Source organism: Alosa pseudoharengus, unplaced genomic scaffold (assembly GCF_046254945.1).
Source record: "Alosa pseudoharengus isolate Yale_2024_CS ecotype anadromous, Long Island Sound unplaced genomic scaffold, YU_APseudo_1.1 YU_APseudo_1.1_scf_11, whole genome shotgun sequence".
NCBI lineage: Eukaryota > Metazoa > Chordata > Actinopteri > Clupeiformes > Clupeidae > Alosa > Alosa pseudoharengus.
Genome location: NW_027468576.1, coordinates 5117852 through 5131704, shown reverse-complemented (window position 1 = coordinate 5131704; position 13853 = coordinate 5117852). Strand labels below are relative to the sequence as shown.

The window sequence follows — 13853 nt, the reverse complement described above, 5'->3', positions numbered from 1 at the left end:
CTTTCATGTCATTCACTTAAACTTTCCTACTTGCTAGATTTGACCAATCTTCCATAGCCTACGTGCACAAGTAGTTTGAGTAGATCTTCATTATCTCCCTGCTTGTTTACATCTTATCATGTATGGTATTATTTCATGATCGCTAAACGTTTGATTCTTTTTAATGTTGTCAGTTAACTTCATTCAACTGCGGTTGTATAGGCACTGCCATTCAGTTGTGGACGTTCGTAAATTGCGTTTATGGGCATAGAAAGGTGCGTTTACACTAAGGATTGAACGATTGATAAATACGATGGAAACTTGGGTCTGACAGCGTTCACAATCTGCGGTGTGTCCATGACGCTGATAACGCTACGTTCGCAAATGTACGTACATCTGGCCCTGAGTGAGAGTAATGGACACAATATGTTTGTTTTATTGGCTCAAATAGTCAAAGTCTATATGAATTTTGATGATACAGCACAATTTAAAAATGAATTATTATTTTTTATTGTTATTATTATTATTATTATTGTTTGCATTGTTATTTGGAAGCATTTGAATTGCATAGAAGTGACGTTTGCATAAGTTTGCATTTAAGACATATGACGCACTAAAACAGTTGTGTCATGGAGATAGGTTGCAGAACATATGGACACACCACAACTTTCACTTTCATTTTAATCCCCTAAAATAAATACCAAAATACCCCAGCATTCCCAGTAAGCTTCCATTAAAATCTGGTCATCTTGGAAACATCAGCTTTCACTTAATTTTCAGGTGAATGGAGTGGATTTGCGTAGCGCAACGCATGATGACGCCATTTCTGCTCTGCGGCAGACTCCAGCCAAAGTGCAACTGACAGTTCTGCGAGATGAGGCACAGTACCGGGATGAAGAGAGCCTGGATGTGTTTGCTGTAGAGCTACAGAAGAAAGCTGGACGTGGCCTTGGCCTCAGCATTGTGGGCAAGAGGTGCAGGGTTTATAACAGCACCAATGGAAATGTTTAGGTTCAGATATAGACTTTAGTCTTTATTAAGCCCCACTGATAATTTCCAATATGCTCATATGGTTCAATCAACCCTGATTTCTGAGCACACTTTTTAACAGATTCGTTTTGTTTAGTTTTCTGACAGTTTGTTCCTCTTGGTTACTCACAAACATTGTATGCATTTTACTGTCTTAATACTCTTGAACACCCTGTGGATTCTTTAGTTTATTTGGTTAGAGTTCGGCAGAGAGGACCAGACAAATCTGAGAGGGCATTTGAATATGCTCCGGCAGATCCATCTGGCCATTTTCCATTGCTAGTGATTTCCAAAATAACCAAAATCCCCGGAGCTAACCTCTTATGACAGAGGACCGTTTGCACCACTTATACAGAACTACACTTGTACAGAACTAATTGCTGTATGAACAGCAAGAAGGTTTAAAAGGATTCGGTATGAGTTTGATGTACCAACTTAAGTGTAATTTCACTGCTGTTGACACACCCCTTGGAAATAGTGAGAAAGTAAATGAAATAAATCTCAAATTCTCAATTGGTTTAGATTGGTAGTGCAGAAGTTGATGTTTCAAAATGACAAAAAAAGAACAGCCTGTTGTTACGTGATAAAGAAGGGAACCTGATAGAGTGTGGAGCTGACCAACATCATTTTGTATGCATCAGATGAACATTTTTGCACTTTGCAGTTGCTACACCTCTGCTACCAGTGAAAAACACAGAACTACAAAGAGTCTCCTAGCTGAATGCATCGCATGGTGTGCAGACGCTAACCATAGTTAGATCTACTAATCAAGGATTACAAGTTTTCTCACAACAATCACACTGTTAACATATTGATTAGAGAAGGGTTTGATAACCGCAATCTGTTGGATAGTGTAAATCAGATGTTTGCACTACTGTATGGCTGTAACATAGTTAGCCTACATGAGAAGCCAAGGGGAGTGAATAAAGAGTTAGGCTATCCGTAACCATGGATCCCTTTCTAGAGTCCCACTTGCTGCTCCGGGCAAGCAACATGATGTAGTCCACCTAAGTTTTGCTTTAGTGTTTTGGTAGCCATATCTTTATTTTTACATCCCTTCATTTAGCATGTTTATAACCTTCTGCTTATTTTCTCTGTCTTCATAGAAATGGTACAGGTGTGTTCATCTCTGACATAGTTCGGGGTGGAGCAGCTGATGTTGATGGCCGTTTAATGCAGGGGGATCAGATCCTTGCTGTGGATGGAGAAGACATGAGGCAGGCATCCCAAGAAACAGTTGCAGCTATTCTCAAAGTAAATATTACTTTATTTATTTATATATTTGAAACTGAACTATAAGTAAAAGTAAATATTACATACACCTATTTGAAAACAACTATAGTCATTTTTAGGGCTGTAACGATATGCATATCAAAACCAAAATCGCGACACGAACACGTGTTTCCCACTTTAAAGAGCAACTTGCAGGTTGATTTTAAAACTGAATGTATAATTCATCTTGTCTGAAAATGTTTACACAGCTATTAACACTTTGAAAGCCGCTGTTTTCGGAAGCTTTGGCTCAGAGTGCCAGCAATCTAGATCATTATTGACGATTTTTGTAGAGCCACAGCATATTCTATGTTATAGCTATGGACACATACTATGGCTCGAGAAATCCCAAGCTAAACATTGGCTAGTTTTCATCAAAATCCCTGATTTTTTTGTAGAAATGGATATATAGCGCCTTTTATGAAATATGCGCTGTTTGAGCCTGTCACTCTTCTGACACTTACATTTCGGTCAAAGGACTTGTGTAAAATATTGTGATAAATATAGTTTTTCTGTTCACAAAACCACCTTTCTACTGCTGTCGGGCTCCATAATTCCTCCTCCTCTTGGTCGGTAACGTGTGTGTCGCTATCACCGATATATTCGGCACTCTGGCAAGGATGTACCCTCTTGCAAACGCGACTCGGCCTAACACCCACTCTGCTGGACTTTGGTAAAGTTAGACAGAAATGGGCAGATTCGGAAGATTCACGTTTCGCGATTCAATTAATCATAGGCGATACATTTTCATTGCACAATAGAAAGCTCTATATAACCGTAGTAAGGTAGACAACAAGCTACAACCCGGTTTTCATCCGAAAGAACCATGTACATATGTGGATAAATAAAATGCAGCCCTGTGAGCATTCTGCTTTCAGCCGAGAGTCTAGCGACCATCTACAAAGTGCAAAACCGAAAGTGGATACAAAGATACATTTAAATAGCTTCACTGTTATTGAGCCTAGTGCTTCCAAAATCACAACACACAGCTAGGGCCTCCCTAGAAACATACTACACCTGCTAATTATGGAAAAAACTGACTCACCCTATTTATAATATATTTTTTATTGGGGATAACATTCAATAGCTTCACTCTCATTGAGCCTAGTGCTTCCAAAATCACAACACACATCTTGAGCCTCCCAAACAACATACCACACCTTTCATCATTAGTTTCTACCAAATGTCATTACCCCAACATGTCCTTACCTCAACAATTTGTACATATAGTATGAATTTTACCTGCTGCTTTTAGGCTGCTGCAGTAAAGATGTGTTGCAGAAATTACATTTCTGCTAATACTGCAGATAAATGGCAGTTAACAAGGTTTGTTATGTTAGCTTTCAGTATTATCACGTCATACACATGAATTCAACAGTAATATGAACTTATTTTTAAAAAGTATTTAAAAATACACAATTAGTAACTGTTGTGGTAAGGACCCATAATTAATACTTCAAGAGAAAGACATGATCTTTACCTGTCTTTTTCTGAAATTTGAGTGACCTGGTATGGTTGTTAAGCACATGTTCGCCATGTGCTCACTTGTTAATTTCTGTTGCCTTAGAAACTAGATTTCGTTTGCTTTGTAAAATACATTTAATATGGGATTTAGTTCACAGTTGGGTAAGGACTCAAAAGATAGGAACAGGTGTATTTAAGGAACAGGTTTGATTTTAAAAAAATGATCTAGAGTAATATGTTTGTGAAACACTTTCATTTGAAATGATGTCATTTTGCAATTGAATTAGCTTGTTTTAGGTCTTTCAATACTGAGACCTCAGATGAGGGTCATGTACAAAAGTGGTATTTTGACCCCTAAAATGCTTTAAAAATCGTATTAAATAACATTTCCTTTACATAGGGCTCTATTATGACAGTCAAAAGCGTGGCGCAAAGTGTTTTCTCATCACGACGCAAAGCGTATTCCTATTGTACACTCAAGGTTTTTGCCAAGCCTGTCTCTTTTATTGAGCAATGCGCTCAGGGGTGTGGCAATTAATGACCTAAGGTGGGGTCTATCGCATTATCCTAGTCCTAGCGCTATCGTACACTATCTAAAAAGCATTACGCCACTGACCAAGAAAAACCTGGTCTATAGCCAGAGGCGCTTATGAAAGACAGCTGAAGATGCACTGTCACGAGATGTAAGCAGCAAATCCTCTGCAGGATAAATTTCCTTAGGTTTTTCATATTTTTAAAACTGTTTTTCCATGTCTCACCTCCATACATTACTGTATAAACACATATATTTGTGCATTTACTTAAAATACATGGAGTTACCTGGTCGGGACAATCATGCCGACAAAGCGACAAAGACATATGCCACTATAGCCTGTTTTGCTTTCCATGTAAAGAAGCATGCAACATGAAAGTCTGGGATTGTGTAGAACACTAAATGGTCTACTGAATTAGCATGAAGTCGAACCTTTAAATGAAAAACACTCATTAATAATCTAAAAAATGTTACCGCTAATGAAGTATACTTTCGACCATCAAAACTCGTTTATCGCCTGTAACTCCATGATAAAAGGACATAGCAGGAAAATACAAGGATACAAGGATACAAGGAAGTTTATTGTCACATGCATATAGTTACTGGATGTAAGAAATGCAGTGAAATTATGTCTGGTGTCAGCCTATTTGTGCATTTATGGGGGGGGGGGGGGTAAAAAGTGCAGTAGAAGAGGGGTTTAGTAGATTAAGTGGCAAGGGCTGCATAAGAAAGGTGGGGGAGGATTGGGATTGGGGGGGGCACCAACAAGGAGCACCCAAGAGCAACAGGGGCAAGGAAAAACTCCCTTACTAAGGAAGAAACCTTGGGCAGATCCACGGCTCAAGGGGCTAACCCAACTGCCAGGGGTCTTGGTGTGTGTGTTGGGGGGATGACAAGGGAGATGGGATAGTGTGCTGTGTATGTGGGGAGAGGGCTGTGTGCAATATGTGTGTTGGAGAAGCTTCCTCATGAGACAATGTGCTGTGTATTTTTGGCTGATAGAAGGGGGTTAGGTTACACTTTACTTGACAATATCGACATAAGAGTGACATGACACTGTCATGAACGTGTCATAAACAAGTCATAAACATTTATAACATAACGCTTCTGTTATTAAGTGACATTCAGTTTTTGTCATAACAAGTTAGGGTTAAGATTAGGGTTAGGGTTAAAGATTAGGGTTAGGGTTCATGTGTCATGACAGTGTCATGTGTTCATGACAGTGTCATGTCACTCTTCCCATCCAAAACACCCTCAAGCCTGCCAATGGCATGTCCACCAAGAGCTCAGGTGCAGCACAGTAGAACATATGCCTTCAGGGGGCATACACAACCTTTATTCTGCATCAACTAACTGCAATAACCTATCCTTAGAGGGACATGTCTCCTTTACCCATTATTTTAAATTGAACGAAAATATGTTAACATGCTCTATGTTTTGACCAAAGGACATCTGTCTATCATCATTGCACTCGGAGAAAACGGGAATGTTTCAATTGTCCCGGCTCTCCCCTACATTGTCCAAAAATAAATAAATAAATCATATTTTCATAGCTCTCGTAGCTTTCATTGTAGAGTAATGTGTGCAACTTTACCAAACAGTATAGAACAGGGGTTTCCAACCTTTTTAGGCAGGTGACCCTATTTTGATGACACAAAACACTGGCGACCCCAATCATTCTTGAATCTTGAATTTCCCCTTGGGGATCAATAAAGATCAATCAATCAATCTATCTATCTATCTATCTAGATAGATAGATAGATAGATACTTTATTGATCCCTAGGGGAAATTCAAGGTCACAGTAGCGTACAGACAACATACACACACACATTCACTAACAGCAGAAAAAGTAATTAAGAGTATGTAATATAAAAAACACAACTAAGCCATTGTAGAATATAAAGAATATACTAAATATACTAAAATACAAAAAATACTAAATAAAGCTTAATCTAAATCAATTCTAAAAAACAGTATCCACATAGTGGGTGATTAATCAATCAGGTGCGCTTGCAATGACTGAAGCAGGGACTGAGCCTGTGGTCCTCTGTGCATAAGGTAAGGTAAGGTGCTCTTTGTGAATGAGTGTCATGGTGATGGTGCAAATGAGTAAGTCAAACAGTGCAACAGTGCAAGAATAAAGTCTATATATCTATGTATAAATAACTATATTAAGAAAGGTATAAGTGTGGTCACAGTTTGGCTGTGGCATGGAGGAAGGGGTTGTGCATATGTGCTAATAAAGCACACAAACAGTGAGGCAGAAGACAGTGGTAAAGTGGCTAGTGGACAGACAGTTCAAGACATGGAGGTGGTGAAGAGGCAGACAGATTATGCGGAGAAGTCTATTTCTCCTCTTCCCTTAAGTGATGCATTGAACAGTTCAATGGCCCTGGGGATGAATGACTTCCTCAGTCTGTCTGTTGTGCAAGGCAGTGAGCGAAGTCTCCAGCTGATCAGGCTCTTCTGCTTAACAATAGTGCTGTGGAGTGGATGACCCTCATTGTCCAAGATGTTGATCAGTTTTTTCAGGGTCCTTTTGTCAGATATTGAAGTGATGCACTCCAGTTCAGCTCCCACTACAGAGCCAGCTTTCCTTACCAGCCTGTCAAGTTGCCCCGCATCCTTCTTCTTTGTGCTTCCTCCCCAACATACCACTGCATAGAAGAGGACGCTGGCAACAACAGACTGGTAGAACATCCTGAGGAGCTTGCTGCACACATTGAAGGAGCGCAGCCTCCTCAGGAAGTACAGCCTGCTCTGCCCTTTCTTGTAGAGCGCGTCAGTGTTGGCTGACCAGTCCAGTTTATTGTCCAGGTGGAGACCCAGGTACTTGTAGGTGCTTACCACCTCGACATTGACCCCATCAATGGAGACTGGTAGCAGAGTGGGCTTAGACCTGCGGAAATCCACCACCATCTCCTTGGTCTTTGAAGAGTTGAGTTGGAGATGATTGAGTTTGCACCATTGCACAAAGTCCTCCACCAGGCTCCTATACTTCTCCTCCTGCCCATTCCTGATACACCCCACAATTGCAGTATCGTCAGAAAACTTCTGCATGTGGCATGACTCAGTGTTGTAGCAGAAGTCAGATGTGTACAAGGTGAAAAGGACTGGAGAGAGCACAGTTCCCTGTGGCGCTCCGGTGCTGCTGATCACAGTGTCAGAGAGACAGTTATTCAGTCTGACGAACTGTGGTCGCTCCGTCAGGTAATCTGTGATCCAGGTTACCAGGTGAGCGTCCACACCCATCTGCAAGAGCTTGTCTCCCAGTCTGAGGGGTTGGATGGTGTTAAAAGCACTTGAGAAATCAAAGAACATGATTCTCACAGCACTTTTCCCCTTGTCCAGGTGACAATGTGTCCTGTGTAGAAGATAAGTGATGGCATCGTCCACGCCCACTTTCTCCTGGTATGCAAACTATAATGGGTCTAGTGCATGGCGTACCTGGGGTCTGAGCATACCTAAGACGAGTCGCTCCATTGTCTTCATCACATGTGATGTTAGAGTGATAGGTCTGTAGTCATTAAGCTCACTAGGATGTGGCTTTTTAGGGACTGGGGTGAGACATGTCTTCCACAGTGTTGGAACTTGTCCAAGGCGTAGACTTAGATTGAAGATGTGCTTCAGTGGCTCCCCCAGCTCAGCAGCACAGGCCTTGAGTAGCCTTGGACACAGTCTGTCAGGCCCCGCTGCCTTTCTCGTGTTCAGTTTCTTTAGTTTAGCGCTCACTTGTTTTCCTGTGATGATGGGGGGTGTAAGGGGAGGGGAGGCGGAGGGGTGCATCTGGGATCTGTGTGTCTGATGGCTGTTGACTGAGGTCATTGTCGCCTCATTGTTTGTGATCGCCATGTGGGGGAGGGGTGCAATATCCAGTGATGGTGGGGGTACGATAACCTGTCATGGTGGAGGTGAGTGTTGCACTGGTATTGAGGGGGGGTGGGGGCTTGGGGATGACCACCTCGTTGATGTCCCTGTCAAGGCTGCCAGAGTCGTGGACGCCTGAGCAGGCACAGGCAAGGAGGCATCAGGCGGGGGCAGGGCGTGAGGTGGTGATGGTTTAGGTCGTTGGGCGGGAGGTGGTGATGGTTTAGGTCGTTAGGTGTCACCAGGATGCAGAGCTGGAGAGACTGGGAGGCTTGGAGGTGGGGATAGGGCAGGCACGCAAACAAGAGCAGTGCCTGAGTCTGCAGGGGGTGGTGGACAGACCACTCCCATTGGAGCTGGAGCAGGGCAGTCAAACCTGTTGTAGAAGTGGTTCAACTGGTTCGCCCTGTCCAGGTCCCCCTCCACAGAGCTGCTGCTCTTCCTAAGGCCAGTTATAATTTTCATGCCGTCCCATGACTCCTTCATGTTGTTTTCCTGCAACTTCTGTTCCACCTTCCTTCTGTAGTCCTCCTTAGCCTCCTTCAGCTTGACTTTGAGTTCCCCTTGCACGCGCCTCAGCTCTGCCATGTCCCCCTCTCTGTACGCCACCTTTTTCCTATTAAGTCTTGACTTTCCTACTGGTCTTGACATCGCTGGTTATCCAAGGCTTGTTATTGGGAAAGCAGCGTACAGTTCTGGTGGGAACAACAATGTCCATACAGAAATTCAGGTAGTCAGTTGTGTACTGTGTGACCTCCTCTAGGTCCTCTCCATTCTGTGTACTCAAAGCAGTCTCTCAGAGCCTCATCCGCTTCAGGTGTCCACTTTCTGAAGCCGGGCAGCTCAACGTTAGAAGTGGGGATATGGCTTGTTAGCCACGTCTCCGTAAAGCATAGCAAACTACATTCCCTGTATATTATCTCTGGTTTCTTACCAGGGCAGCCAGTTTGTCAGTCTTGTTAGCCAGCGAGTTAACGTTTCCCATCACAATCGATGGAACTGATTTTTTCTTCTCCCGACCCCTCATCTTCACTTTTACTCCCTGCTCACCTGGTTGTTTTGCTACTTTGTTTGGAACTTCAAACCATTCATTCATCCATTAAACTATCTGTCTATCAACATCCATTAAACTACCTACCTATACACATACATTAAACTAATCTATCCATTAAACTTGTCTATCAACATTCATTGAACTATCTGTCCATCAACATCTACTAAGCCATGTAAACCTAACAACCACCATAGCAACCAACATGATTACCCTAGCATCCAGTATAGCAACCGCTTTATGTGGCATAGCAACCACCATATGTACTCTAGCAACACTCTAGCAACCATCTTAATTACCCTAACAATAACCTAGCAACCACTACTACAATGTAAACCAGTGTTTCTCAAACTTTTTTAGACCAAGGACCACTTAACCAATAAAAAAAAGTCACGGACCACCTAGCTAAAAGTACTACTGTACTTCAACAGTATATTACACAATAGGCCTACTCACTGAACCACCTTGCTTATTGTCTTTGCACCTTGCTTATTATATTATATGATTTAAACATACATAGACAGTGTTGCAGAACTGTTTGGATTTACATACAAATTGGTTCAATATTGCAAACAATTCATCTTTATTATATTTTACCACGTCAGCTCGCAGACCACTTGGGATAGCTTGCGGACCACCAGTGGTCCCCGGACCACACTTTGAGAAACACTGATGTAAACCCAGCAACCACCATAGCAACCAACATGATTACTCTGGCAACCATCATAGCAACAGCTATATTTAGCATAGCACCCACCATATTTACCTAAGCAACACCATTGTAACTATCTCTACATTATCTGTTTTAACGCTGTATGATATTTTACATCATTAGCATTGTTATTGTATATGTACAGTTAACAACAACATTATTCATACCCTGGGCAAATATTAATTTAATGTTGCTCTTCTCTTTATCAATATGTTTGCTCTGACTGAAAATGACACTGCCACAGGCCAAAAGGTTGTAAGACAATGTGGGAAAAACATGGAATCAAAGTGTTTTCATCTTTTTTAACATTTAATGAAAATGGCATGTCCAATGGCAATGGCAAGTAAATATTCTAATCCTCTAGTGTTCCAAATTATTGAAATGTTGTTTAATAAAATGTATAGGTTCCCCCCCCCCTCCTCCACACACACACACACACACACACACACACACACACAAAAGAATCAAGGTATGTATCGAATCGTGGATCAAAAATTGTGAGTGGTGTATTGTTACAGCCCTAGTCATTTTTTATGAAAGGGAGAGGGACTCAATTTGCCTATCAATGCCAATGTTGACATCAGTAGCCTATTGTGGTTGGTGACCTATATATACCCTGCAGTGTGCCAGGGGAAAGGTGGTGTTGGAGCTTGGGCGACTGAAGGCCGCTTCTTGGGTGTCATACCATCACAGCTCTAAGGCAGGCCAGGTGTGTATTGGGACCATCATCCTCCTCAGTCTCATTAACAGCCTACTACCATAACTACTACTAAAAGAGGCTGAAGCCTATGTATGCACTTGCTCTACAAGCACAACCACCACTCTCAGAAGCTGTATGCATACACTTGCTTCAAGAACATGATCACTATGAGCTATGAGCACTTTCTCCAGCTACTCAAGGTGACCAATGAACTGGCACTAGCATTACTGTGGTGCAACTGGTCTATGAATACAGGTTTTATTTAAAAATTCTTAGGTGTTACTCCTACTGACAGGCACTCTTTGTTTCAGCATTAGTGAGTGATGAATTCAGCTATGACGCTAACTTTGTACTCAGCTCATTTAACTATGATCATATTTTATCATTTAACAGTGCATGAATAGGCCTTCTTAAAAGTGAAAGTAAATGTGTTAATGTGTCTGTGTAACTCATATCTCTGTCCCTTTCGCTCTGGCAGATAATACCAAATACCAACAGCAGCAGTGCCACCTACGCCTCTCTGGCAGCAAATCCCATCCAAAACACCCTCAAGCCTGCCAATGACATGTCCGCCAAGAGCTCAGGTGCAGCACAGTAGAACATATGCCTTCAGGGGGCATACACAACCTTTATCAGCATCTACTAACCATAACCTACCCTTAGTTGGACATGTCTCCTTTACCCATTATTTCAAATTGAACGAAAATATGTGCAAGTGTCAAAATAAGATAATTAAAGGTAATTAAAGCTTAAAATAGACATAACCAGGATAACCTGGATCAAATAGGTAGTAGAAGCTGTTTACTCATTGCTTGACCTTTAGCATGCATTTCGACGTAACTATCATGCAGTGAGGATTGCTTGAAAACAATGCACACAATTGTATGATTGTTTAAATTGCATAAAAACAGTAACACAACAAACTAAAGTAAAAGCATTTATTTGGAAAACTGTAAATGCAGTATTTCATTTATCATACATTGTGTTTAGTCATAGCCTTTGTCAAGAGAGCTTTGTCAAGGCAATTATTTTATTAACATCATGAAACCAAGGAGAATATCAGCATGTTTTCATAATAAAACATTTGACTAACTCTTTTATTTTGTCTTTTATTTTATCCATCGATAGGTATGATTCTCTGTAATTGTATGTTCAGTCAGGACCACTTTGTCCAGATAGTTAATTACTAATTGCAATGCATAATGTTTCATTTGGCGGTATGGCTCTGTTCTGGGAGCCCCCTGCCCTTCCAGTTGCAAACATGGAAACCCTAAGGCAAAGGGAGCAGTGAGGTAAACTCCCCATAGGGTACAGAAAAGACCAGACATCAATGACAGCAACATTGATAAGTCAGATGTATGAGGAGGGGATGGGGTGGAGGTGGGTTGCAAAAAGGCTCGCCGAGAAAGCAGCAAGAATAGGCAGGCTATGGCAGCTTAACAAAGGCGCCCCAAAATGATATATAAGAGCGAGTGATCAGTTAGCTGGGTAGTCAGCTGAGCAGTTAGCCAAGTTTCTGGGCGTGACTCAGTGGCCTGTCTGAACTAACACTATGCTCCATTTCTGTTACAAAGTAATAGCTGACGTGCTTTGTTGCTGTGCACATGAGTTTCCCGTTTTACCACAGGCTACACAGCAAGCTGAGGGCTGGCCACTCAGGCCTGTGCTTAGTGTTGACAAAGACTGGGTTCCCACACATCATGGTCATGGAAACATCAGGAAATGTGTTAAAATGACCAGAAATCCTTGAAATAAGCTATATAAAAAATCTAATGAAATATAAAATATGAAATGCAAATTTAATTGCATTTGAGCCACTGATTATTGTTTGACTATTATTTGAGCCACCAGATTATTGTTTGACTATTATTGGTCTGGATTGGCTTTTCTTCCGTTTTTTTTTCCATTTGCTATAGATTTTATTTTGTATAGTATTAGGGAACATGGTGGTTGTCAGTGGACAGGATGAAAATAATGGTTCCCTCCCTCTGCTGTAGTGAATCCTAGGTGACGCAGGGGCAGTGCTCACCATGCCGGGATGCCTCCCTGAGGTTTAGTCAGTGTTGGCTTTAATCAAGGAAATAATATTGGGCTAAAATGGACAATTGGACCCACATCATCATCTGCTTGGAAGTCAGCAAAGCTGACCATTGTATTATCAATGGGGCACTTATTAACACACCATTGAAATGGATCTGTAGCTAATCAGATCAGCCACAAAATTCTGTAAGTATTCTTGACCCATGCCTTAGACTATGCCTAAAGTAAAGACTATACTTCCATTAGGGCATTGGGTCTGCAAAGTCCTTGAATTTGATGTTCAAAAAGTTGTTGAAACCCTGATCCATGTTATTACTAATGCTAAACAGAAAAAATATAGAAGAGCTCATGAGCTAGTTTAGCATACCAAATAGCTGTTGATTCAGATAAGGGTGAACAGAGGGTGCACCTTCAATTTAAACAAAACAGATGATGCTATCTTGAAAATGCATTTTGAGGTAATTGACATCAACACTGCTTACAAATTGGAATTCACATGTCAAGATCATGTGGAAAACCTTCCCAGAAGAATGGGAGCTGTTATAGCTATCCTATGCCTATAGATTTAAAAATGGGATGTCCCAATACGTTTGTCCATATAGTGTGTCTTTCCTCTTTGGACCTTGTTGGATTTGGGGCATTGATGATGGTCATCTAGCAAATAGAGAATGTTAAATTGTTATTGAAAGGTGAAACGATGGTGTGGTGGTGGTAGGTTTCCTTACCACGTATGGATCAAAGTGCCCAAAGTGACCCAAATTTGAGTTCCCATTATTTTTATTTCACATAGGTGGAAATGTAAATACACAGCAGGTACCAAACTACAAGTCATGTTCAGTTTGTTCAGTAACTGCTTGTTACTGTTACATCTCTATTATTCTGAGTGTTGTTTCATGATGGACAACCTGAGTTTGTATCTGTGTGTGTGTGTGTGTGTGTGTGTGTGTGTGTGTGTGTGTGTATGAGAGAGAGAGAGAGATAGAGACTCACATGACTGTTTTATACGTTTCCTGTGTGACCCTACAGGACCTGATACAGGCCTTCGTACTGTGGAGATAAAACGAGTAAGGGAACAGAAATACACAAAGTATTCAGTGTAGTGTGAAAAGTTCACCTTTCATTATCTTAGGATGGGGATATGGAATTTTCTGTAATCTTGCTCTGCCATGTTGACTTTGTCTTTTTTATGAACTCCTCTCTCTCTCT

The 13853-nt window shown here is 41.3% G+C and overlaps 1 protein-coding gene across 2 annotated transcripts in view; it reads left to right on the top strand.

Moving 5' to 3' along the window:
- The window catches only part of LOC143116604 (multiple PDZ domain protein-like), a 66489-nt gene that overhangs the window by 36385 nt on the left and 16251 nt on the right, over nt 1-13853 (top strand). For both annotated transcript variants that reach the window (XM_076277799.1, XM_076277798.1), the window contains 5 exons: nt 760-953; nt 2115-2262; nt 10530-10616; nt 11086-11191; nt 13674-13711. In XM_076277799.1, the coding sequence (XP_076133914.1) occupies nt 760-953; nt 2115-2262; nt 10530-10616; nt 11086-11191; nt 13674-13711 (573 nt within the window). The remainder of the gene's footprint in view (nt 1-759; nt 954-2114; nt 2263-10529; nt 10617-11085; nt 11192-13673; nt 13712-13853) is intronic.